The sequence below is a fragment of the Pinus tabuliformis genome, chromosome X, assembly GCF_031772625.1.
Source record: "Pinus tabuliformis cultivar Carrire ecotype Pingquan chromosome X, CPIR1, whole genome shotgun sequence".
Classification (NCBI taxonomy): Eukaryota; Viridiplantae; Streptophyta; class Pinopsida; order Pinales; family Pinaceae; genus Pinus; species Pinus tabuliformis.
The window spans coordinates 464,876,324-464,902,226 of NC_142308.1; the positions used below are offsets into that span (position 1 = coordinate 464,876,324).

The following is a 25,903-nucleotide window of genomic DNA, read 5'->3' on the forward strand; positions in this document are numbered from 1 at the left end:
CATTCCCCCTTGTATTTTCCATCGCATATTGTTTCGTCTCACCGAACTCACCAAAACGTCGCATTGTCGTGTGCATGCGCCCGCACGCCTGCCGTGTGCGCTTACCCGCGGGCCCGTCGTGTGCGCCCGCCCGCGCGTCCGCCCGAGTGCTCGCCGTGTGCGCTGCCCGTGCACCGTGCGCCCGTCTGTCCACCGTGCGCCCGCCCGTGTGTCGTGCGCCCGCGTTTTCTATCCGTCGTGCGGCCCGGCTCGCCGCGCCCGGCTAAACTCGAGGACCTTACATCACCCATCCCAGATCCCCTTTGGCTCAAGCGCACTTAACTGTGGAGTTTTTCCCACAATCAAGCCCACTTAGCTTGCTACCCCATTTGCAAAACCTTAGCAAGTATTGTGCCTCATGGACCATTCAAGTAGAGTTCCCTTCACTCTTTTTGAATTAAAACACTTATATGGTCAACATTTAAAAGAAAACAATCTAAAATATAATTAAATTATGATTTATTTTAAACTATAATAATTAATATATATGTATGTATATTTTAAGATTTTTAACCATAAAGATTTTCCTCCATTTTATTATAGAATTTTTAAATTTTTAAATAGACTTTGTTATAATACTATGGATAGATATTACTATAGATCAATATTATGGTTTACTAATATCATATATCCAAAAAATCATAACCCATATTTATATGATGTTTTTTTTAATTAATTTATTTAACTAAAGGAGAAGACATAACACAAATAATTTTAAAATATCTCAAATTTTGATTTATGACTACTACTAAGAATGTTTTAAAAAACATTTTGAAGATTAAGTCTCTACCATCCACCTAATAATTATTGATAATTAAACTAAAATTATAAAATCCATATTTCAAAATATAAACACCTATCCACTTAATTATTACACCAAGCTCTATTCTTATTATATAACAATTATTTATTTGTCAACCCCAATACAACAATTAAAAATATTTATCTATTTTTAATCCCCTTGTAATCAATAAATGATTTTTCTATTAGACTTGTTATATATATATATATATATATATATATATATATATATATATATATATAATCATGGACATTCACCCCCACTTTCTCATGTACATTGATAACTTATAAATATGCTATGCTACAATACTATGCGTCAAATTGATTGAGTTAGAATGGGTGGGTGTCTGAGGAGAAAAGAGGAGGAATGAGAAAGAGTGATTGAGAGTCAAAATGTCAGAGAGATTCGGAAGAGGGTTCAGAAGCGAGAGAGGGTAGAGATGGGGTTAGAGGTGGGTTAGAGAGAGAGAGAGAGAGAGTTGTGCGAGATATAGGGAGGAAGGTAGAGAAAGAGCTAGATGGGGGATATTGTGAAGGAGGTATTAAATGAGGGATGGAGGGAGGGATAGAGATAAAAGGAGTGGAGAGAGTGAGTGATTTAGTTGTTGTAGGGGTGGGAGAGAGAATGAGAGAGAGAGAGAGAGAGGAAGAGTGAGAGTTAAATAGGTGACAAGGTGAGATGCGAAAACAATGACAGAGGCATAGAGAGTGAGGGATAGTAGAGAGTAGGATAGAGGGAGGGAGATAAAGATACAATTAGAAGGAATAACGAATGGGTGAGGGAGACAGGGAGCAGGGGAGAAACAAAGGGATGAAAGGATAGATAGAGAAGGAAGAATATATATATATATATATATATATCCAGAGAGAGAGAGAGAGAAATGGGGAAGCGATAGAGAAAGAGAGGGATGTAGAGAGATAAGGGGGGAGAGAGAGAGAAGGTTAAAAGAGGGTCATTACGAAGTAGGGATTGAAGGAGCAAAGGGGGTATGGAGAAAGAGAGGAAGGGAAATAGACAAGAAGGTGGTAGAGAAGGAGGGAGGTATAGAAGGGGAGAGGGTGAGTGATGGATACAAAGCTTGTGTAGGGAGAGAGGGGGGGATAGAGGGAGGAAGACAGAGATGTTGAATTTTATAGGTATGATCGATCTTCATAATTTATATTTTTATGCCTTGAAATGTATAATGTAATTGTAAGACTATTCTTCATGACATTTTATTGATTAGCCCTTGAAACAATTATTATAAGATATGTTCCTCATGTCAAATTCAAAAGATAAAATTTTGTAATTTGAAGTTTGAATTTTTGTTCCAAACTAGTCAAGTTGGCCCTCCATGAAGTCATGTCGGAACTAGTGAAGAGACACACCCATTTAGATAGGCAGATCACTATATAAAGATAATTTGACGTCCTCCTCAATGAATCATTCGACCCCACACAAGACAAGATAATTATTGGGAATCCAAGAGAAGAAGAAGTAGGATAAAGAAGGAAAAGAAGGACAAATTCATCTCTAGTATCTATCTATTTCTTTATTGACCTCACCGGTGTGAATTTCTGGGAAATTTCTAGGCATCCTATTTGGGCACGTGAAAATTGTAGATTGGTCAAAATTTTTGGGAGGCCGAGTTTATGCGCATATTCTAAGAGGCTGAAATTCAACCTACGTAGATCAGTGAGGGCCGAAGTTTTAAGGGAATAATTTTGACTTGACTTGACATAACTAGATTGTTGCTTGACTATGTTTGATCATAGCTTCTTGGTCAATTTAACCTAATAGTTGACTATGTGCATTAGATGTATCTTTTGTTGAACTGAAGAATTTCTCCAAGGAAAAGGTTGTTTGGTTTTTCCCTCAAGTGGGTTTTCCCAGGGTAAATCTTGTGTTCTCTTTGTGCCTCTTTGTGCATTGTGATCTCTATTGTCCTTATGACTTTGTGGTTGAATTTCTTAAGTGTAATTGCTTAATGATAACCTATAATTATTAAAATAAGCTCTACATCATTAAAAGTACTTATTAATATTTCAAAAATTTGTCCTTGTATCTATTGCAATTTAACACTACTAAATATTGAACCAATTTTTGAAGGCTCTTTGTCTCGCGACAATCATTCTGATCAATAACAACAAAAAATAGATTTCGCGAAACTTCAAACATTTTACAGTCATATTTTCTACATCTCCTTGATATTCAGAAGTTTGACGGAAATCATCATCACAATTTGTGGCATTAGAATTTCAATGGAAACCATCAATTTGTCTCATTTAAAGACAACAATTTTTGTTTCATAGAAATCTCGTTGCTTAGGAGTGGAAATTGTGATTGTTAGCCATGGAATTTGTGATGGTTGGGCGTGAAAATTGTGACATTCATGTGTTGAAATTGCGACATTGAAGAATCGAAATTGTGGTGTTTGGGCATGGAAATTGTGATGTCAGAAGGCTTGCCAAAATTCGGACGAATGTGTGGATTTAAAAAAAAATAATAGTCTATGAGGATGGTTTAGGTCAATCCTTTTTTCATCCATCGGTATCTAAAATATTCCTAGTTTTGACTAACTATAGCTTTTAAAACCTTACATATAACAAGTATATTGATTGCTAATTGCTTCATCATATAGATTTGCTATAGTTCTATAGATTTTCCATGTGGTTACTTATCATTGGTAGCCAATGCCTCTTGTAAGAGAAATTGAAGCACTTGTTATTTCATCCATTCTGTGAAATGAAACCAATTAATATCATAAAAGGAAAAGAATAAAAACTTATTCAAGAACAAGAAATCCCATTGAAAGTAGGTCTTTTAGACACCAAGAAAAACCCTTTATAGTGAGCATATAAAGGTGAAGCTTCCATTAGATTTTAATATGTTATTCTAAAAAATGATGATGACCATGTAAAATTTTAATTAATGATGATGATGCACATAAGAATTCAAACATTGACTAAGTATTATGTTATATTTTCATTTTTTTTGATAGACTTATTGATAATTGGTTTCTACTATGTTGGGAAATATCATTGAACAATTTTTAATATACTTCAAAATTTTGATCATTAAATATTTTGACCTTTGAAACTTTGATCAAATCATATATGATTTTCAATTTCAAAATTCCTTATGATTTTATGTTGATCTCAAATGAAATGATCAAATATGAGATTGAGTTTGATTCATGATTTCAGTTAAATATTCAATATTGATTTACATAAATTTTTTCTTGTAATATTTCATATACTTACAAGTTTATGTATATCATAATGTCATTCATCCTCTCCTTTGAAAATATATCATTCCCATCATTTTCCCTATAACCACGTACCAATAACCTAATAGAAAAAGTGAAAAGAGATATCATTTACCCTTATGCTCTAGCCATTCTTAAAATAAAGACAATGGACAATTTCAAATGGAAAGTTATTACATGTCAACTTTCTTTAATTTAAACTTCAAAATATTTATTGTATTTTATTCAGTTTCTTTCATTCGAGATTATTTTGATCATAGAGTTGAATTTTAATATTTTTATGTTCTAAATTTATAGATACTAAATTTCAAATAATCTAGCCAACTACAAAGGGGAAAAGGAGAATGTGTAGAGAAAAAAGTTAAACCAAGTTTTCCACATTTATAGAACTCACATCTTTGTCATTCACTCAACAAATTTGCATGAAAAATGCTTAATGCTAACCATTGTTTCTTGTATTTAAGTGCTAAACAAATACAAAGGCCCATGTAAACTTCTTATATTTTCCATGAACTTGTGATCCTACTATGCTTCCCTATAGAAATAGCTATTTTATAAATAATGTTCCAAAAAAACTTATAGTTCTACTAGATTTTTGTGATCTAGATAGGTTTCATTGGATGAAGGAAATAAAAATATATCAAAAGAAATTCTATGGATTAAGAAAACAAAAAAAACAAAAAAAAATATTGAAAAAGATTAGGTTCTTCTACCATTGAGAGATATCAAGATTAGGTTCTTCTACCATTGAGAGATATCTTATGGTCACTTGATTAAGAAAATGAATTTCCAAATCATGAAAATTATGTATAACATCTCATTAACTAATGACAAGTACAACTCAAAATTATATCTCAAATTTATAAACACAAAAATCCCTCACCACAAGGGAACATGTTTTCCATTATATTCATCAATATTAATACTACTAATGTCTTGTAGACTTTATTTTGGATATGCGAAATTTTTTCAAGTGCGTTCCTTGTAATGTCTTAAGATCTCAAAATATGTAGCCAGTTGGAATGTCCCTTTACAAATGACATTATCAGTTATAGAAACATCTGATTTGAACTTTAGAAAGAATGGTGAATCCACATTATGTTTAAATCAAAAAATATGAAATAAACAAAAGGCAAGGACAATACATTTGGGATCATCAAACCCATATAGAAAGACAACAACATCCTAAGGAGACGGAACACAATAAAGACATCCAATCTTGTATTTCTCATCATACCAATAAAGAGTCCCCTAATATGGAGTTTTGAATAGCCACCAAATAAATCAAAATATTTAAAAGAACATAAGATAAGAATATAATGAACATTAGCATATTATTACTCACTATTCTATGGAAAAATAATGAACATTTTATAACATTCTCCCTTTCTATGGTCAATCTTTAGTGTATTAACCTTAACCCACTCACTATGGAGATGATAAATTTTTCTATATGCTGATATGATATGTACATCACTCTATTCTTAAGAATCAGGATGCATACATTGTTGTGGAACTATTGTATTTGAAGAGGGAAGAGAATATGGGAGTTGGCTTGCCTAGAATACATTCATTATATGGCTTATGAAACATGAATCAATGCAATTCTTGAAACTTCCTGAATAGTTGAACCCAACTCAATTAACTAAGGTACAATTTATATTAAATTTTCTCTTGGATCTAGTTTTAGGGCATCAATAAGCACAACTCCAACAAATACAAATATTGAGGTTGAGCCTGACTTTCATGTCTCCCTACAGGGTTTCACCACCTATTATCTTGCATTGAGCTATTATTCAGCTGGTACATATGTTTTGAAACCACTTAGAGGTAATATGTGACTCCGTAAGTTGGCATATTAATTAGGACTTGTGCTAAAATCTCTAATGAGATATTCTCCTCCATCAAATTGAACCCTCTAGAAGTCACATAGCTTTGAATCCACACTTTCCTCCATCCATTTTAGGATAAAAATTTGTAGGAGATAATTTTCAGATTCATTAAGAGGATTTGTGCACATACACCATCCATGTCTCACTCCTGGATGATCATGAATATATAAAAGCCTTTTTCATATTCTTTTAAAATTCACAAGTGGTACTCCTAGATGATTGTGAAAATGTTACTTTGACATGAAAGTCATCATATTGCTTGAAAAATCCATCCATGGTGAATGAAAGTTGTCATATTACTTGAGTTTAACAATATCATGCATTTATTTTGCTTCAAAAATTAGTAGAGAATTTCTCTTAATAGATTACTTGTTAATATCTTCCTTGGAAGATGAAAGTCAACACATTACCTTAGAAAACCTTTCACAATTTAGACAAGTATGAACTAGAGAGGAAGACCACATGCTGATGTCTGATATAACATTAGTAAATTTAAATATGAAATGTCTAGCTGCATAACCACAAAATAAGGAAATTTAGAAATAAAGTTCTTTCTGATAAGCAAAGAAATATGTAATCCATAATGTTAAGTCTACTAACATATCATATAGGAATATTTTAGATTTTTACTTATGGTACAAAAGCCTTATAGCTTCTCACTTGATTATATTGGCATCAGTGAATGATAACTCCTTTCTCATTTAAAACGATCTTCTTTCATCTGAATGCAGCCATCAGAAGAATATTTTCCACAACATCAATTATCTCAAACACATCTTTGATGAAGTCAATAGAAATATTTGTTGAAGTCTTCCCATCTCTATTAATGACACATCCTTTCCTGCTAAGTTGATTAGGTGATCTATATCAAGGCACGCCGCATAAGGAGGAGGGAGGCTTCCCTTTGAAGGTTGAATATGAAGAATTTACCAGCACTACCCAAACCTAATGACAATGAACAATTAGTAACAACTTACTCACACTTGTAAGGAAATGTTCTAGAAAATGCAAATGTTAAAATATTAGAGAATATGTGGCCTAAATAATATAAATATATTAAGGCATAACAAAATAGTTTATTTCATAGCAATTTGTAGGCCATAAACCTAACTGTGCATAGGATGGTCCGTATTGTGTTTGAAAAATAGGTAGTATTGTCAATTCATCGAGACATAGGTTTTGAACCATGTAAACAACGACACTGTAAAATTTCTTCCAAGAAAATAAGAAAAATGCCTTTGGCTCAATAACATCGCATAAGGATATAGGACTATATCATTTTGACATTAACTTGGACATCTCTCTTAACAATACAAGTACAAAAAGTGTAGAGTGTTGAATTACTTGACACAATGATGTCATGAAAACATATAATCTCTTGCGAGAATCCATGTTTCACAAAGTGTATGAACACAAAGATTTTTTTCTAGAATCTAGATATGAAGTTGCCTTTATCAAATAGTGAAATGTTTCAACGAATCATCATTGATGGGTCTAAATTTTTAGTAGCAACATTGGAAATCGAATCAAAACTCTAAGAAACATTAACAATTAAAAACAAGAGGTAATATTGTTGGTATTCTAACATTCCACTTTTGGTCTATGTTCAATGACTGCATGACTTATAGAAATGTACAATAAAATTGTCCTTGGACATGGAAAGTGTGGTTGATAGGATAAAATATAGTCTACTGGAATTAATAGAAAAATATTAGAATCACCACTTACTGAAAAAGGTCTACGTATTATCATATAGGTGAGAAAGGATAAAATGACTAGGCATTGTGAGATACATATGAATACATTATTTGACTAAAAATTATTATTATAAGCTTCATGACTTGAAAAGTTTAGGTTTTAAATATATACACAAAATGGATCCTAGTTAACAGCGAGTTCATAGAATCATAATCACCAAAGTTAATTCGAAGTTGGAGTCATTTCCATGTATAATGCAAAAAGTAATGAACTCATTCTTAATTATGTACATCAAAGAAAAGTGCCAATGCCTTATTTCAAATTTGTACTCAAGTATAGAAATATTACAATCTAGGGAGTTTAGTGGCCCCTCCCAACAATTTGAGATAACATACACATAAATACTTGAATAACATAAATTCTCTAACTCAACCCTAATTTATAATAATTCCTTTGAGGAAACTATAACCCACAAGCTAGTAAATAATTTGATCTAGTGAATACTATATTTCCAAGAATACATTACAACATAATATATACCTTAGCAGCAACAAAGCTTTTTCTTCAAGTTTGCCAAACTTATGAGACCCTCACTGAGATATGAACTAATTTTGGGGATGTGATCAAGACAGAAGAAAAATAATCCCATATATGAGACTTCTTAGAATGTTCCCACATAGAACACATAAAATAATGCGTTTAGGGGAAAAGTAGTGTCAAAATGAAAATAATAAATCTAAGGAGAAATAAATCATATTTTCTTGAGAGAAAACAAAAAATCGGTTGTAACTACAAACTGTCCATGGGTAGATTTAATGTATAATTTTTGAGCCAAAAGAACAACAAAAAATATACAAAAACAACCAATAGATGTACTTCAATGCAAAAGAATTTGATGACAATAATTTGAAAGGTAAAGGAATAATGATGCTAAGGAATATTGGAAGTTTTCCTCTAAAGAATGTTAGTCCACACTCGTTAATAAGACTTGAAAGTTGAATTCCAACGAATGAGAGGAGGTTCAATTTCTAAAAAATCAATCTAGTTCATGGACTTCAATATATCATTGATAGAAAAAGGAATATTGCATCAAGAAAAATCACATTATGTGGTTAGCAAATAATATAAAAAGAGAAATGTCTATCCCATTCTAACAATATTTGATTCATTTACAAAGTTTAATATTATTGGGTGGTTTGGGAAAAATTGAGTACAATGATACTTGTGTTGTGACTGGAGTCATCATCCAATAAGAAGGAAATGCTCAAAGAATTGTTAGAGTCTTCTATCATCAAGACTCTCATACTAGCAAGCATTAATTTATTTAAAACACATATTTACATGAAGGCAAGGATAGCTTGAATCAAAATTATATTCAAGAAAATAACCCTCTATGTACGAAAACTTATAACTTACATCTAGAGCCATGCTATGTGTGCCATATTTATTATCCCAATACATGTTGTTGATATGGTATAGTTGTTGTATACTCATAACCTTAAAACAAAAAAAATAGATTATGAATATTAGTTAATGAAGAAACTTGAAGAAAAGTTCCCTCACATATTGGAGTATATTATTATTAACATATATGATATATCACTCACCAGCACAAATTGTGTGTAATTTCAGACAAGGAATTCTTTGGATTTTGATGTATGACCTCCTCCATAAAAAATAATGAGCTAGGATTAACATTTGATCCAGAAAGAGTTAGGATTAATATTTTTAGTTCTTGGAATTCTAGATAATTGATCTGCCTTCAGAGTTTGAATGGGTCACTTTCACTTTCACCGAGGGTGTACTTCCATATTGATGTTGTACCTTAAATTTTTCTATACCAAATTTTATTTGAATATGTATTCAAATTTAAATCTTTCTACTATGTATAAAACACTAGTTGGTCTTCTCCAGACTAAGAAAAACAAGCCATGTGAGGATTTTTATTTTCTAGAACAAGGTAGAAGCCTCATAATGTATTTGAACTATTAGAGAATAAATACCAGTATGCGAACATAGAAGTGCACTCACTTTAGCCAAACATACAAAAAAAATTCTAAAGAAACCACTGATGTTTGCATACTATTTGGAGAAACCATTGGTGTTTTCATATTATTCAAAACCCCAAACTATGAAGGATATATGCATAATAAGACACTCTTCCTTCATACAAAGAAACAAGGTTGGACAATGACCATTTCTTGTTTCCAACAAAAATATATAGTAAACCCTTTCATTTTAACCAGTTGCAAATTCTGAATGACCAAAACCTAGTTTTCCTTTCTTTGGAAGGAAGCTTGTCCATAAGGACAATAATAAACTAGAAGAGGGAGAAAAGGATGCAATAAGAACTTATTTTGATTTAAGTGTCAACTTCATAAGAGGGTAAAAGCTTGGAGTGACCATTCTGTAGCCGTGCCCCTTTGTTAAAGAATATGCACTTGTGACATAACATGTAGATACATCAAGAAATCATTATGGTATTTCAACGAAGTTTCCAAAGTCATTGAGAAACACGCAACTTAGTCTGTGTGATTCTAAACGAATGTAACCAACGTGGTTAAATAAAATTATTCCAATATTTTTGCGTTGAGCACCATGTGAACTTGATATCTATTCTTAGCACAAAAACGTTGAGTGAATGGATAGGATTTTGCGATATTGACTCAGAGGGAAATGCATAAACATTGATGGATGCTCTTGTGTTGATTGAGAAGGACTATGGCAAACAAATAGAGGCCAATGTTAGGGCATTAAACAGTAAAATTCACTCTTGGCATGTGTTTACTAATTCATGATTTTTATGAGAAGTTGTAGAGATGAATTTGATGGATGATGTTCATCACTCAGATAGGAAAGATGTATTACAAATAAATATTCTATTTGGTGATAATTTTAAAACCCTTTTATTATTGACGGTTAACCAAAAGTATTGCAAGGTGAAACATCCCAATTTATCATTTTCTAGAAAGGATATGGATAAAATTTGATTGGAAATAAAATTGTTGTCATCCTTGTTTATTGTTGGCAAATAAAATCCATTTTTTAAGGTACTTTTGAGCAGAAGATAAGCATGATAGAGCATATATAGGCAGAGGACTAGAGAAAAGGATCACTTTGAACACATATGATAATCAATTGATATTTTACTTCATGTTTCGATGAAACATTTAAGAATTTAAAGGATCATCTCCATAATTTCAATGATTCATAAACACCTTTGAGGTAGTATTTGGGTATTAAAGGAAACATATAGCAGAGAAATTTCTAATCTAATATTTTTGGTAAAAAATAAGAAAGGTGCACAATTCAAGGTAGATGTTGAATATTTTTAGGCAAAATAATCAGTTGGAAAAATCTTCTTTCCAGAACATATGTCAACCGATCCTTAGTCCAATATTGAAGGGATTCAGGCCTAACAATCTCAATCCTCTTGCAATCAAACATATATGTTATAATTTGTAAGGAAAGAAGGTGGAAGTCTATGGAAAATGGTGACTTTAAGGATTCCTACGTCAAAGGATATTTGACCAACAACCTTAACAACTCACATTTTTCAATCTGATCCATATTTGGTTTGTTTTTAGAATATTAATTAGTTTTAATTCCTAGAAGTTAGTTTTATGTTCCTAGAAGATGGTAAAAACTTGAGCATGTAATTTTCATTTAAGAAATTCTTTGTAATTTGAAGAGGGTTCATAATTTGAGAGAAAAAACCATTTGTATGTATAGGAGATATTTTTAATATTGATTAGATTTTTTGAGGCAAAAGTACATGGAGAAATTTCTCAATGATTCCTGCGTTGGTGTTCTATAGTTTGTTTCTAAGTGAATGAATTTCCCTCTCTGTAATTCGTGAACTGATTATTCTTCATATTTGAATGAAAGTAGATGAAAATAGAACTCATCTTTGATGCTCTATTTTGTTGCATACAAATATAATCACCCCATATTTCTAAAGTTAAAGAAAAATTCATTCTTTGTTAATGCTCTTTTGTACTGGACTGTACTTCTTGATTCACCCACCATACTACAACTAATTAATGTCTAATATAAGGTTGTCTAACTTGCTTTTGAGATTTATTTGTTCATAAACCAGTTCTTAAAAGTCCTTTGATTGATATCGTATTATTTTGAATCCATGCCCAATGTATTTTCTCTCTATCCAACACTCTATAAAACCTTTACCCTACCAAAGATATGGCCACTGTGTTGATTATATCACCATTTGTTGAAGTGATATTAAATAACTTATTCATAGAGAGATACCTCTCTCGATTGGAGGGCCCAATTCTTATCTCCAAGACTGGTTCAACGTTACCTCAAAATTTTCCTTTCACAACCAGGGAAATTACAAAGTGATAAGATTTAGATGCCATTTTTGGGGAGGTGAAGGCTTTAAGTAAATTACTCTAGAGAACGACAATGTTTCATATCTGATCATTAATGGTGAATAAGGATCATGCATAATTAGGCTTTGCACCATTCACCTTTTCACTCCAATCCAGATTCAAATCAAATTCAAAGACTCCACTCAAGGATGAACCTTGTTGACAGAGACATTAAAGGACATTGGGAAAAATTAATATCAAAGTTTTAGTTTTATCCGAGATGTAATATTTTTTTATTATCAATTAATTGTTTTCCTTTCGTGAACATATCAAAATAATAATTTCTTTCTCCATCTAAATAATGTTCGTAGATATGCACTTCTATATCCTTCTTAAAAAACTGTAGAAATACCCTCTTCTCGTATGACCGATCTTGACCAAGATTCTTCATTTGAGCCATATGATTTCCATGACCAGTCTAGTGAGCCTCATGCAATCAAGATTGATATTATACCTCGTGTACATTATCTTATTCCCTTCAATATTCAAGAGAGATATAGACCCTTAATATTTCCAAATACCTTCCATGATTTACCTCTCACACATTAAAAATGCTTCCCTATCTTTGATGGATATAATCTTACAACTGAAAAACTTATTCAAGCCTTTGAGAATTTCATAGAACATTTTGAAGTTAAGCATGATGATGTTTACATGACAGAATTTTCTCGTTTGTTGCAAGGGGATGCTAAGGAATGATTCAAAAATTTAGAGACTAAATCAGTTGGTTGATGGTAGGAATTGAGTGATCTGTTTCTAAAATTTTGGGGCGAGAGGAAATCTAGGAATCAACATCTTTCACAGTTTCATGTCACAAAGGAACAAAGGGATGAAACTGCCTCTATGTTCAATAGGAATTTTTTGATTTTTTATCACAAGATGCCAATAAACAAATAACTGAACCAATGCGAATAAAAAATCAGTAAACGTCTTATATCCTTTCTTAATATTATGTAAAAATGCATATTCTATATTGATAGTGTCAAATGAGCCACCTTATTAAGACGATGCTCCAATTCTAAAGGGGAAATATTTATAGCACGTTAAGATTCCAGAAATAAGGCATGCCATATATCAGATAAGGACATATGTAGAGATGTTAGGAAACTAACTCACAAAAAGATAGAAAAGATAGATCAACACCTTAGAATTCGACAACCTCCTTTACATTACACAAATGAACAATTCTTGGATGATACAAATGACAAGATCTCCCTTCTATATATAGGAGTCTAAGGGGTCATAATATAATGAGAGCCGACATAACAATAATAATGTAAGGGCACAATAATAACAATAGTGGGATTCTATGGGGACTACATGGGCACAAAAATATAATAAGGGGGTTGTATGAATAACAATAAGGGGTTACACTAATAGTATAGGGACCTAACATGCCCCTCTCCTTCAAAAATTGTTTCCTCAATGCTTGAGTAGTTCTTGATGCTTTTGTATAAAATTCTTGTCCTCCCACATAGAATCTTCAGGGAGTAAGTTCTTCCACTTGATGAGATACTCTAAAATTGATTGATTTCGTAGGTGTCAGGTTCTTTTTTCTGTGACTGCTCGAGGTTCCAACATGATTTTTCTTTCCTCGTCAAGTTCTAGCAATATTGTTTGAACTGGGATCTTTCGCAACTTTTTAATGAGTGGACACACTTCTTCGTCCTTCTTCCATTCATCCCTTGCTTTTTCTAGCCAATCTGGTTCGATAATAGAAATAACACATAACAATGCTTCCACATCCTCATCCTTTCTTGAGAGTGCATCTGCAACAACATTTTGGTTCCCTTTTTTGTAGATGATTTCAAATTCATAACCCAACATATTTGTGACCCATTTTTTTGTTCTTCTAAAGATAATCTTTGTTCTAAAAAGTATTTAAGACTATCATGATCCATTTTTACCTTGAAGTGTCTTCCCATTAGGTAAGGTTGACATTTCTTAAGTGCATGTAGTATTCCCAACATTTCCTTCTCATAAATAGCTTGCCTGAGATGTAGCCGTAAAAATACCCAATCCCCTATGTCAAAACTTATTTCACTCTGATGTTGATGTGCCTATTGTTTCATTCAATTTTGCACCAAAGTGGTGTTATCTTTTAAAAGTTGGAGAACTTGTTGTTGATGCTTGATGTTACCTTTCACTGCTTGAATCTTTTTCTTCTTGATATGTCCTTTTATCTTGAGAGTTTGAGGAGTGGAAATTTCTTCCAATGCATTAAAAGATATGTTCAGATTCATTTCTTGATACTCGATGTGATCTTTCACTTCTTGAACATTTTTCTTCTTGATATGTCCTTCTATCTTGATAGTTTGAGGAGTGGTAATTCCGGCCAATGCATTACAATATATGGTTGGATTCATTTCTTATTTCTCGATGTGATCCTTCACTTCTTGAACCTTTTCCTTCTTGATATGTCCTTCTACCTTAAGAGTTTGAGGAGTGGTAATTCTTGCCAATGCTTTACAAGATATGGTTGGATTCATTTCTTCTTTCTCTGGGGATTTTTCGTAGTGTATATCATGTTCTTTTGATGTTTCTTGATCCTTTTCTTCCTCCTCTTCATAATCTATGTAAAGTAATTTCTTCTCAACACACTTATGACCTTTAGTGTATTTGCTATCACAACTGTAACAAAGCCCTTTTGCTCTTTTTTCTTCCAATTGTTGTGGTGTCAACCTTGTAGGTTGTAGAAGGCTAGGAGAAACAACACTTCCATCTTTATAGTTGTGAGGGGTAAACTTCCTTGTTGCCATAATTTTTCTTTCCACTTTTCCTGCCAACCCGAATGCCTTATCCAATGAATCAGGTTCCCAAAGACGAACCTCATGTTGAATATTATCCTTTAAAGTCCCTATGGTGACATCAATCCTCTACTTCTCTCGATTATCATTTCCCCTTATATTCAATTTTTGGAAGACCTTAATAGGATCTGCCATTGAACACTTTTTTTTTTTAGATTTATCAATTGGCTAAGGAAGGTGTTTCTCTTTGTATCCTCATAATTTGCTACCATTTCCTCCATGAAAATTGACCTCGTAACAAGTGGTTTATGAGAACAAAGGATACCATAAAAGTTTATTTGGTTCTAAATATGAAGATGCAATACATACCTTTTGTAATAGTTGCACCTCATGTAGATCAAAATATTGCTCCATCTGTAGTATCCAGTTTACTAGATCCTTGCCATCAAACTTCCTCATATCGCCTTTTCTTGATTTTAGGAGCTCGATCTTGAAATGATTGTAACTCTGTAATTTCAGATCTCCAAGTTCCAAAATTGTGTCCTGCAGTAGCCCTCTGAGTCCTCTTTCTAAGTCCGCACGTCTAATCAATATTGGATTCGACAAGGAAGAGTTATGCCAAATCACCCATGATGACCTAATTATAGATTGGTTAAGTAGAGCGAACTTGTACGAAGTACCACGTGTCAGGGTTTCAACCCTAGTATTTGAAACCGATACACAGAAAACTACAGTTCGTCCTCTTTCTGAAACTTCTTACTAAATTTCAATTTGATGCTCAGAGAGAAAGTTATGATGCGTTTCCCAAGATCACATGTTTAGGATGTAATTCGGGAGCCTGCAAAAACCCTAAATGTCCGAAAATCGTCATTCTATTCTCCAATCTTATTGTTCACCTCAAATGTTGCCTTCGGTGTGTAGGAAGTTCTGACAGAAAATTCCAAGTCCCTTGAGGAATACAAGGGCCATGCTGACAGCTTCATTTGCTCTCTCTTGCCCAGAACACCATCTTCTCAGGCGCAGTACACACCAGGTTAAGCTTCATGAGAACTAACAATACTCCCTTAGAGCATTCACCTTATAAATTTCGTAGTGCTATGTAGCCCCTGCTGAGCGTAGCGGATTTGTTGGTTTCGACAGATGAAATAGTTTAAACTAATTTATTTGATTTGAGGTTTTGCAGGGGGGCTGCTCTTCGACATGAGTGATAGTAATTTGCAATATGTGACGTCCACAACTTTTCTGCTATTTACTTATGCAAAATACTTGAGCGTTTCCAACCAAGTGATTAGATGCGGGAACATCATAGCTACTCCAACCCGGATACGTACTCTTGCGAAAAGACAGGTACAATCACTGACTACTGTTATTTTATACCTTTGCGGCGCAGACGGTGCTTTTAGGCCACCTCGTGATCGTTATCTTCTAAATTATATTTCGTAACAGGTGGACTATATACTGGGAGACAACCCTCTGGGAATGTCATACATGGTGGGCTACGGCGCCAAGTTTCCAGAACGTATACATCACAGGGGTTCGTCGTTGCCTTCCATATACAACCATCCCCAAAAGATATCCTGCAACGATGGCTTCCAGTCGTTGTACAGCAATGGTCCCAACCCAAACATTCTGGTAGGTGTTGTGGTTGGAGGACCCGACAACAATGACCGGTTTTCCGACGAGCGCAACGACTACGCGCACTCTGAACCTACCACTTATATCAATGCTCCATTCGTCGGTTGCCTCGCCTATTTGGCACAGCTCGGATCTTCGTTTTAGTAGCTGCATCAGTCTATATTCGGGTCCTCGTATTGCCATACTGTTCCACTTCTCCGCAACAATATCCTAATGAACAATAAGGCCCCGCATTGTCTATCTGCTTCTACAATTATAAAATCTTCCCTCTATGCATATGTTTCTACTTTGCTTTCTTAGGATGAAGGAGATGATCTAGTCGATCACTATCTTCACCTTCTAGTTGTACAAAAGCATCGCTTGACCCACAAGCCATTCGATCGCATTTCATCTCGCCTCACAATTCATATTTGAAAGAACTTAGGTCTAAATTATATCCACATGGTGAACATCGCATTACATAAATTTCAGTTTCTCTTCTAGTTACTACAGATCTCAGTTAATTACAACAACTTCGAATGGATAAAACCTTGCTAATTATACATAGTAATAAAAACTATTTTTTTTTGCCGTTTAATGAATGATTATCAACGCCATTTACCTCACCAAACGCCACTTAAAAGCAATTGGATAGATTGGAAATACGCTTGCATGGCCTGAAAATCAAGATCACCTTTGACAATGTAATCAAAGTTTTAGTTTCTCCCTCATTCACTTTTACATATATATTTATAAAAAATTTGTTTAATAATAACGCGGAGTTAATAAATTTAGTTACATCATTCATTTATAATTTTATATTTATATATCATTTTAAAATTCAAGGAAATGTATTATATGAAATTTTATTTATTAATTAATTTTAAGTTTGATTAGTGAATTATGATAAGTTTTTTTATTGTGTTTAAAAAAAATTGTCAATTTTTTTTTTTTTTTTTTTATTTCTTTCGTAAAATAAACTACCGTTAATAAATTTTTAAGGTGTCCAAAATATATTATCTATGTAGTTTTCAGGTAAAGATTTGATTCATATAGTTCATGTAAAAAATTGTAAATTTGCTTTGTTTTATGGGATGTTTAGTTCAAAAATTTCTTTATCAAAAGTAACATGTTTGTATTTAAATATTTGTGAAAATATTTAAGTCAAAATAAATAGTTTTCATTTAATGTGTTTACATTTTTTTTTGGAATAAAATCATGGTTTCATAGTTAATTTAAATTTCAGTAGGTTGTTTATTAATATATTAGTGGGGTAATTATTTAATAAAAGATGAAAATGTGTTTTTTTTTCTTTTTTTATTGGGTAAAAGGACCTTTTCATTAATAAAAAATGTTATATATATGGTTTGAATTTCCACACAATAATTAAGATTCTAGAGATTTTATTAAGAATATACAATTAAAAAACTACCACGATAATAATAACAATATCGAAACTCTTTGAGTATTCAAGATTTCAAAGGGGGATTTCTTTCACATGTACATGACTTTCTCATATTTAATCAAGTGTTCACCATCTTTTTGGATCCATTCCTTATTGCTCTTACGACCTCATCTTTTGGTTCTTTGCCCTGCCTAGAGACCACCTTGAAATCCATGGTCTAAACCCCAAAACTAAACTGTGGGGAAGTCAGCGTAATTGCTTGCTTCTAATATAGGCCTTATACAAAATCCTAGCCTCTTGAACGAGCATAAGCGGCACATCTTTTCCATGCCATGCTTCTGCAAATGTAATCAGTAGTGGGTCATCCGGATCCATATGGGTAAGGCTTTAGCTTCAGGTTTTTCCCAAGGCTAGCCAATCATGTCCAATGGTAATAGATTTTGTTGATGTTTTTAAAGATACTAACTTTTACACAACCTTTGAGATTTACCTTTTGTTCTTCACATGCTTAATCGGATGTTGACTTGTTCTGGAGACTCTATGGGAGAAGAGAGAACCTCAAACTTATTTTCACTTGTTCTAGAGACTCTATGGGAGAAGAGGGAGCCTCAAACTTATTTTCAGATCAAGTGATCCAGTCAATTTCTGTTTTTTGGGTGATTTTTCTAGAATTAACTTGCTCTTTCTGAGAAGGATTTTCTTCAAACCTTTCCTTCATGTTCACCCAACAATCCCTGATAATGAAAATGTGTTATGTAAAATAATATGAGGTATTCTATTCTAGCTCTCATTAAGCCAAGAGGTTCATTCTACAACCCAGTGTGAAGGCGATGTGTAAGTATGTCTATGCTCAATTTGGACATGACAAATGTCCCTCTTAAAATTAAAATAAAATATTCTCTAAATAGAAAAGTAGTGTCAGTTATAACCAACATATACATTAATATTAATTCATATTAAAATATTTTATTCATAACCCACATTGGATATATATTATATACCACATTAAAATCGCTTAGTCTAACGAGGCGGAGGAGTTGCCCGGAAAGTTATGGAAATTCCGGTCATATTTAGAGAAAATCCGACAAGGATTTTTGTAAATCCAAGTTATAGTTGTTAAACTTCAAAATTTTATTTTAATAAAATATTTTATTTTAACAATTTTTTCTAATGGTAAAACTTCATATATATCTATATATAGAAAAAATGTTAAAAATAAATATTTTATTGTTGTATATAAAAAAATATCCAATGTGGATTATGAATAAAGCACTTTCATATGAATTAATATTTAAATATATTTAAAAATATATTAATAACAAAAAAAAACCGCTGATAAAATGGTTCTCACATTGTAATATTCCTCTTGTAAATAACCAAATAACTCATTGTAAAATCAAAGAGTTACAAATCAGTTACAAACTAATTCTTGATATTCGGAAACTAATTGAGGGAAATCAAGAAAGGGATCTTGGTAAAAAGGAAACGCTTATTGGATGGTAGGGGGTTGTGTACTTTTTTACTGTGTTACCTCTGCGAGCTTTCATTTTTCCATATTGATTCCTTTTACATAAATTCAGACGCACCACGATATTCCTTTGGTTTGGAGTTCCTGCAACATTACCGCATCACAATGAGTAAGGTTCATGGTTCCCTTGCCCAAGCGGAGAAAGTGAGAGGGCAGACGCCCAAGGTGACCAAACGAGACAAGAAGAAGAAGCCTAGAGGTCGCGCTCACAAGTGAATGCAATACAACTGTCGGTTTGTTACCGCAGTGGTTACTTTTGGAAAGAGGAGAGGCCAAACTCCTCTGGGAAGTAAATGACTAGATAGATGGGAACTGGACGCGAGAAGGATGCCATTACCCTTCGCATATCTCCCTTGTCTCCCTCTGAGTTACCCTACTTCCTTCGATTTGTTATGCTTGTCGGCTCACCTGAAATGATGGCAGAAGCCTGCTTGTGATGAGATTGAGCTTTACTGCTAAATAAAGCATAGAGGGAATAGCTGCTGGAGCCTATTGTGAGGTGGATTTGCAGGTTTTGCATTGGAGCCAACGTCAAGTTTGTGATTATAGAGAGCTGGCAACTCTTTTGAGATTATTAGTTGACTATAATGATGTATAGACTGCTGCATGAGAGACAAAAGCACGAGGCAGATGAGGACTTCCCAATATATTTTAAGAGAGGAGCCATTACACTTCAAAACCAAATTCAGATTAAAAAATCTACTTAAACCCTTGTTGGGTTCTTCTCTTGGCTATTCCAAATTGTTTCCAGTGTCTCTGGCAGGTTCAGCTTCCAGAACAGAGGTGATGGAGACAAGGAGGCTGCCATGAATAAGATAAGTAACTTGCTCACTTTCTTGAAGAAAAAAATATATGTTTGTTTTATTTGGGTATCTTATTAAGAATTTCTTACCAAATATAGATAATATATGCATAATAGTATGCAGTAAAAGATTAAATATTTTATATGTTTCCTTGGTGAAGAAAACATGTTAATGCATGTAGTTAAAGATTGAATATTTTATATGTATTATTGGTGAAGAAAACATGTTAATGCATGCAGTTAAAGATTGAATATTTTATATGTTTTCTTGGTGAAGAAAACATGTTAATGCATGCAGTAAAAGATGATTATTTTATATGTTTTCTTGGTAAAGAAAATATGCTGATGCATGCGGTAAAAGATTGAATATTTTATAAGTTTTCTTGGTAAAGAAAGTATTCTGTTGACTTTCTTGTAAGTAATGATAATCGATGTTAACATTCTTGGAAATATTAATCTCTTAAAAAGATTGTTTTTCTAGATGAGTTGGATCGAATTCTTGATTTTGGTGCATAAAAGGTTAAGTTAACCTTGTTATTGTTTCTTGATTCTTTAAGCGTAAAGATGGGTATCTATAATAATTTCTTGAAAGGAAAAGCATCAGAAACTTACTTATAGGAAGATAGAGAAATGGGGTTATGATGACTTCCTTTAAGAAAGAAGTAAGTAATTGTTTACATGAAATGATGGTAGAGTTCTAGAGAAGGGAATATGTGTTGCATATATTAAAGAAGGGCTATAAGATAAGCTATTGGATACTCAAAGAATATTCATTGTGTTATGGAGATGTGTTCTTTGTATGTTAAAGAAACTATGTTAATTTCTTGGAAAATAACTATGTGGAAAGAACGCATGTGCAAAGGCGCAGAAAACAATAGTTTATTACCTGTATGTAAACATAACTAATGTGTTATATGTTTTAAATGGAAACATGGACTTGTAAAACTAATGGTTAGATCTCTTAAAGAGAAATATGCATTAGTGTGAATAAGCATTGTGAAAAGTAGAACAAGAATTTACTTGAATATATGTACTAGTTAATTAGTATGTTATGCTTGCTCATGCAAATGAGTAGATGTTAAAAGATCACTTTTAGAGGTTGCTTATTGATTGATTAATAAAGTATCTAATATTGTTGCCAAAGCTTTTTGACAACTACATTTACAGGAAATGATGGCGGTTGGTGCCAAAGGAAAGTGATGTTTAACATTGTGGCAGGAAAAGGATTAATGGTCCATGCAGATGAGTTCGAGTTGCAGCATCGTCCATTGCTATAACAATCATGCCACAAGGAATGTTGCATGTGGCGGTATGTGAGAAAAGGGTTTCATGGAAAATGTATTAGCTTTTAGCAATGGTTAAGGAATGGAATCCCTTATAAGCCATTGAGTGAGGGGTGAAAACCCTCACGAGCATTTAATAATAAGATTAAACGATTGCTGGTTTTCACCGTACGGGGTTTCCAGGGTATATTGGTGTTCAATGGTGTGATTGCCTTTTGTGTCAGTTTCATGATGAATCCTTGATGTTGATGGTTCTTTATTTGATGGCCTAACCATAATGTCCAAGTATGAGATTAATTAATATGGTGAAGGAATTCATGAAATGAATGCAAGGATTCATGAGACAGTTTATGTTATTACACTACCACAGTGGTGGTTAATGGTTATACAACTTACTATCTTTTATTGCAATTTACTTTATGTACTAATGGACATTATATCTAATGGTTAATGATGAATTGTGGAGTTGTGAATTGGATAATTACTTGTGAGTAATTTGTATAAAAAATTCTAACTCCCTGCTTTTACTTGCGAGGTTACCGGGGTACGTTACACACATGTTATGTAATATATATATATATATATATATATATGTGTGTGTGTGTGTGTGTGTGTGTGTGTGTGTGTGTGTGTGTGTTTGAAGTGGTTTTAGTATTTTACAATTTAATTCTTTAGTAGGTATATGTTATTTTGTGGAAATCAAACAAAGATTTATTGGACTTACCAGTTTATGTAATTTCTATAGCATTCAAAAATACAATTTAAACAATGGAACATTACACCTTTTTTTGCACTCTAAAATAATCTTACACCTAAAGAAATTAGATCTCTCTAGGCTGATGTTAAATCCATACTTAAAATGAATCTATTTTTATTTAATCTATATCCATGTCAAAATACAAATAATATAAAATTATAAAAATTTTCATTTCTGCTAATTATATATATATATATATATATATATATATTGTCTTGTGTTATAATTAACGCTGTAATATTCATTATTTTCAAATTCTATATTTCTAACTTCGATCAATTTCCTTATAGACTTCTTTTATATATTAATATTAATAAAAAAAAATGGATTATTTTTTATAATTTTTTATTTTATTGAAAAATATTAAAATATTTAGTGAAATAAATTATAACATTAAAATATATAAACTACATTTTTTATTAAAACTTGACCTATTAATAGTAATATATATTTAGAAATTAAAAATCGACATAAATATTAGTAAGAGAAATATGTTAATATTAAAAATATGTAAATATTAATTTTGTAAAATTTAAATTTAAAATAAAACTTGACCTATTAATAGTAATATATATTTTAGAAATTAAAAATCGACATAAATATTAGTAAGAGAAATATATTAATATTAAAAATATGTAAATATTAATTTTGTAAAATTTAAATTTAAAATTGGAAAAGAATTATTTTGATTTTTTAACAATAATTTAAGGGAAATTTAAATAAAGTAATTATTCAAAGAGAATTATAGAAAATTTTAGGGGTTAATTTTAGATATTTTTTTAAAAATAAATATACTACTTTTCATTCTTTCTAAAATTGATAGGCTCAAATTTTGTTGCATAAAATTATCTTACTTTAAATTGGACCAAATTTTATAAAATTTAAATAAAATTATTATAAGCTAAATATTTTTCCAAAATATTACCAAATATTTTTACAAAATATTACCAAATATTTTACATTTACATATTTGAAAAAGTTTCTAAAATTCAAAATAAATTTATATCCAGTAAATGAATTGAAAATAATATAAGATTGTAATAAGAATGTTGAATATGTTTCTAATGCAAATTAATTTGAAACTAGAATGAAGGTACTGCCTATATGATCCAATCTGCATGGTAGATAGCATACCTATCGATAAGAAGTTAAAATCCTTCAGTGACAAAGCCCATTGGTTTTGGTGATGTTCCAATACAGTTTTAAAAATGACATGATGGCATAATTTAAGTGTCTCCCATGACGTGTTTGGAAGCACTAGACAACATTTTTTAAGATAACCTGATGGATTATATGGGGTTCTCCAAATTTTGGAGATCTTTCTCTATTTAACACTTCGATCCATTATATTTAAAATGGACCCATCTCTTGTCTCCATCTATTCATTTATCGCTGAGCCGTAGCGTAGCGATGCCATAAATCTGCAACTAGCAACAACAAACCAAAACGATGAGCAACAAACAAATGAAACCACAATAAAGTAAAAGATAATTCTTATTTCTTTGTTTGCATATTTCGAAAGCTGGGATTTTCTCCCATGATTAATTCTCTCATTTAATTTGGGTTTCATAACAAAAACTAAGATACTATGCGGATGTTGATTGAGAAATATGGGCCAAAATCCACGGGTTGTTACATTCTTTTTCGCATGTCAGGATAATAGGAACCAAATCCCATAAATATCACGGTCCTATAACTATTTTTATGGATTGGCCTTCCTAAATTTTCTGTCCGTCGGCATACTTTATTGAGATTAAGTGATGATGCTGTTGCTTATTTGACGGATCCCTTCCTTATTGGCTGCGAGTTTTTCTCCATCATTTCTCTTGGAGGAAGCATTCTTATCATGGGATATAACGCTTCGACCGATTGAGAGCATTCATCGTTTTATTATACACTAATTCAAGTAGTGGAAACTCTCGGGTGTGGGGGATTTGGGTACTCGTGTGCCTATTCTGGGTATGATACCCATCATGTTACCCAGCCAGCTTACTTAGCGGATCTGGTGTTCGCATTTGGTTGCCTCTTGAAAGTGATAGATTTATAATCACTAACCGCAAAAGGGGATCTCATCGTTCTGTACTTGCTAAGATATTGTTGATAGATGGCTGAGATCCTGAGTTGAGTCTGCTGTCTTCAGGTCACGAGCCTTTAGAATTTACCAATTACCTTTTCTCATGGTGAATTAGAGTCGTTCATTCCAAAGCAGGTAATTCTGGGCTGTCTGTCAGGTCATAATATGCAGATTTCATAAGTTGTTACAGCCAGGGAGCGTACATCAAGCTATGGGTTGCATTTTATTTTGATATATCTTGTCGTATAACATTTTTCTTTTAGGATTTTACACCTAGAGGCGACATGCTGACACCAGGCACTCAGAGGAGATCTTTGACTCACAAATGATTTTGCACCAGAACGACCAATATGCAGACAGTCGGGCACTCCCTGTGCAATCTGAACCCACCACCTACTACAATGCACCACTGGAGCAATGGAGGCCAAACGTGTCAAGAAAATAAATGGGCAACCCTCCACAACAGGCTCCCTCCATAACTACAAGGTTGCTTTGTCCAAACGCATTCACTTCTATGAAGGCCAGAGATCAAGAAAATTGCCTCCAAATCAATGCATGACCTGGAGAAGGGACTCTACCTTACGAGACGGTTCAGTAGCAAACGTGGACTTGGTAGGAGGGTACTATGATGCAGGAGACAATGTCAAATATGGTTTTCCAATGGATTATACAACCACGATGCTATCATGGAGTGTGTTAGAATTTGGATCCTTCACTGAGATCAGGAGTGTGTCCTTTCTATTGCAGCTATAGTGGATACAAGGATGAATTGATATGGGGTGCAGCATGGTTGTTGAAGGTCACAAAGAACAAAGCATATAGGGAATATATACTTAAAAATGGCTTAGAGTTTGGATCCGAAGAAACCAGCTTCGAATTTGGTTGGGACAATAAGCGTGCTGGAATTGATGTTTTGCTAGCTAAGTTTTTCTTGCATGGGAATGTAACAGTTCTGAGATTCATCTGCTCTCTCATGCCAGAGTCACCTTGTTCGCAGAAGAAATTCACACTAGGTGGACTTATCTACTAGGATGCAGGGCGTAACATGCAACGAGTTACAACCTTCTGTTTTGTTTTTCTTTTTGTCCTTTCTTTTGGTTCAATAAATTCCTGAAAACAATACGAATGCATGTTTTTATGCTTAACACTAATTTGTTTTCTTGAAGTCTCTTTGCTAAGCCACCCAGACAATCTGCGCAGGATAGTTCCACAACTGGTCGTTAACTGTTTGGCTTTCAATCCTTTCAATGAATGGATTGTGGCTACGGGCTCTGCAAACAGAACTATGGACAAAGTTCTTCATACTTGTGCACACCACCTAGAAGAAGCGTTCCGCTGCGTCGACCTTCAGCTTGATACACGATTTTCCCCAAACTTCAAATGATGCATTTGAGGTAATACGCATCTGCGTTTTCAAATTCGTCTGAAATGGGTTTTATATCAGAAGATTTGATTGGGTTCGATTCATAACTATCAAATAACACCCATATCTAAATAATACTACAGACAGAAATAAATTGCTCCAAGCGCAGAAAGCATCATTGTTTGGAGTGATATCAGTTGAATACAATGTTGTTGTTTGAATTATTGAGTAATGAAACACTATGCTTTCGACTTTTCTTTT

The 25,903-nt window shown here is 32.9% G+C and overlaps 2 protein-coding genes across 2 annotated transcripts; both read left to right on the plus strand.

The window, feature by feature from the left end:
• The first annotated feature begins 1,280 nt into the window (after nt 1-1,280).
• LOC149140663 (endoglucanase 2-like) lies at nt 1,281-16,595 on the plus strand. Its single transcript, XM_089451035.1, has 4 exons — nt 1,281-1,292; nt 15,738-15,849; nt 16,000-16,163; nt 16,263-16,595. The coding sequence occupies exons 1-4, from the start codon at nt 1,281-1,283 to the stop codon at nt 16,593-16,595; spliced, it is 621 nt and encodes a 206-aa protein (XP_089307161.1).
• An 8,101-nt stretch (nt 16,596-24,696) lies between these two features.
• On the plus strand, nt 24,697-25,309 carry LOC149140664 (endoglucanase 17-like). The gene is made up of 2 exons (XM_089451036.1): nt 24,697-24,899; nt 25,027-25,309. The coding sequence occupies exons 1-2, from the start codon at nt 24,697-24,699 to the stop codon at nt 25,307-25,309; spliced, it is 486 nt and encodes a 161-aa protein (XP_089307162.1).
• The last annotated feature ends 594 nt before the right edge of the window (nt 25,310-25,903 follow it).

Bases quoted from the DNA above. Each gene is read 5' to 3' on its own strand.
- LOC149140664 (XM_089451036.1), top strand. From the start codon at position 24,697: ATGGAGGCCAAACGTGTCAAGAAAATAAATGGGCAACCCTCCACAACA. The intron at 24,900-25,026 runs GTACTATGATGC...TTTCTATTGCAG, and splicing joins AACGTGGACTTGGTAGGAGG to CTATAGTGGATACAAGGATG.
- LOC149140663 (XM_089451035.1), top strand. The intron at 15,850-15,999 runs GTTAAGCTTCAT...GAGGTTTTGCAG, and splicing joins TCAGGCGCAGTACACACCAG to GGGGGCTGCTCTTCGACATG. The intron at 16,164-16,262 runs GTACAATCACTG...ATTTCGTAACAG, and splicing joins GTACTCTTGCGAAAAGACAG to GTGGACTATATACTGGGAGA.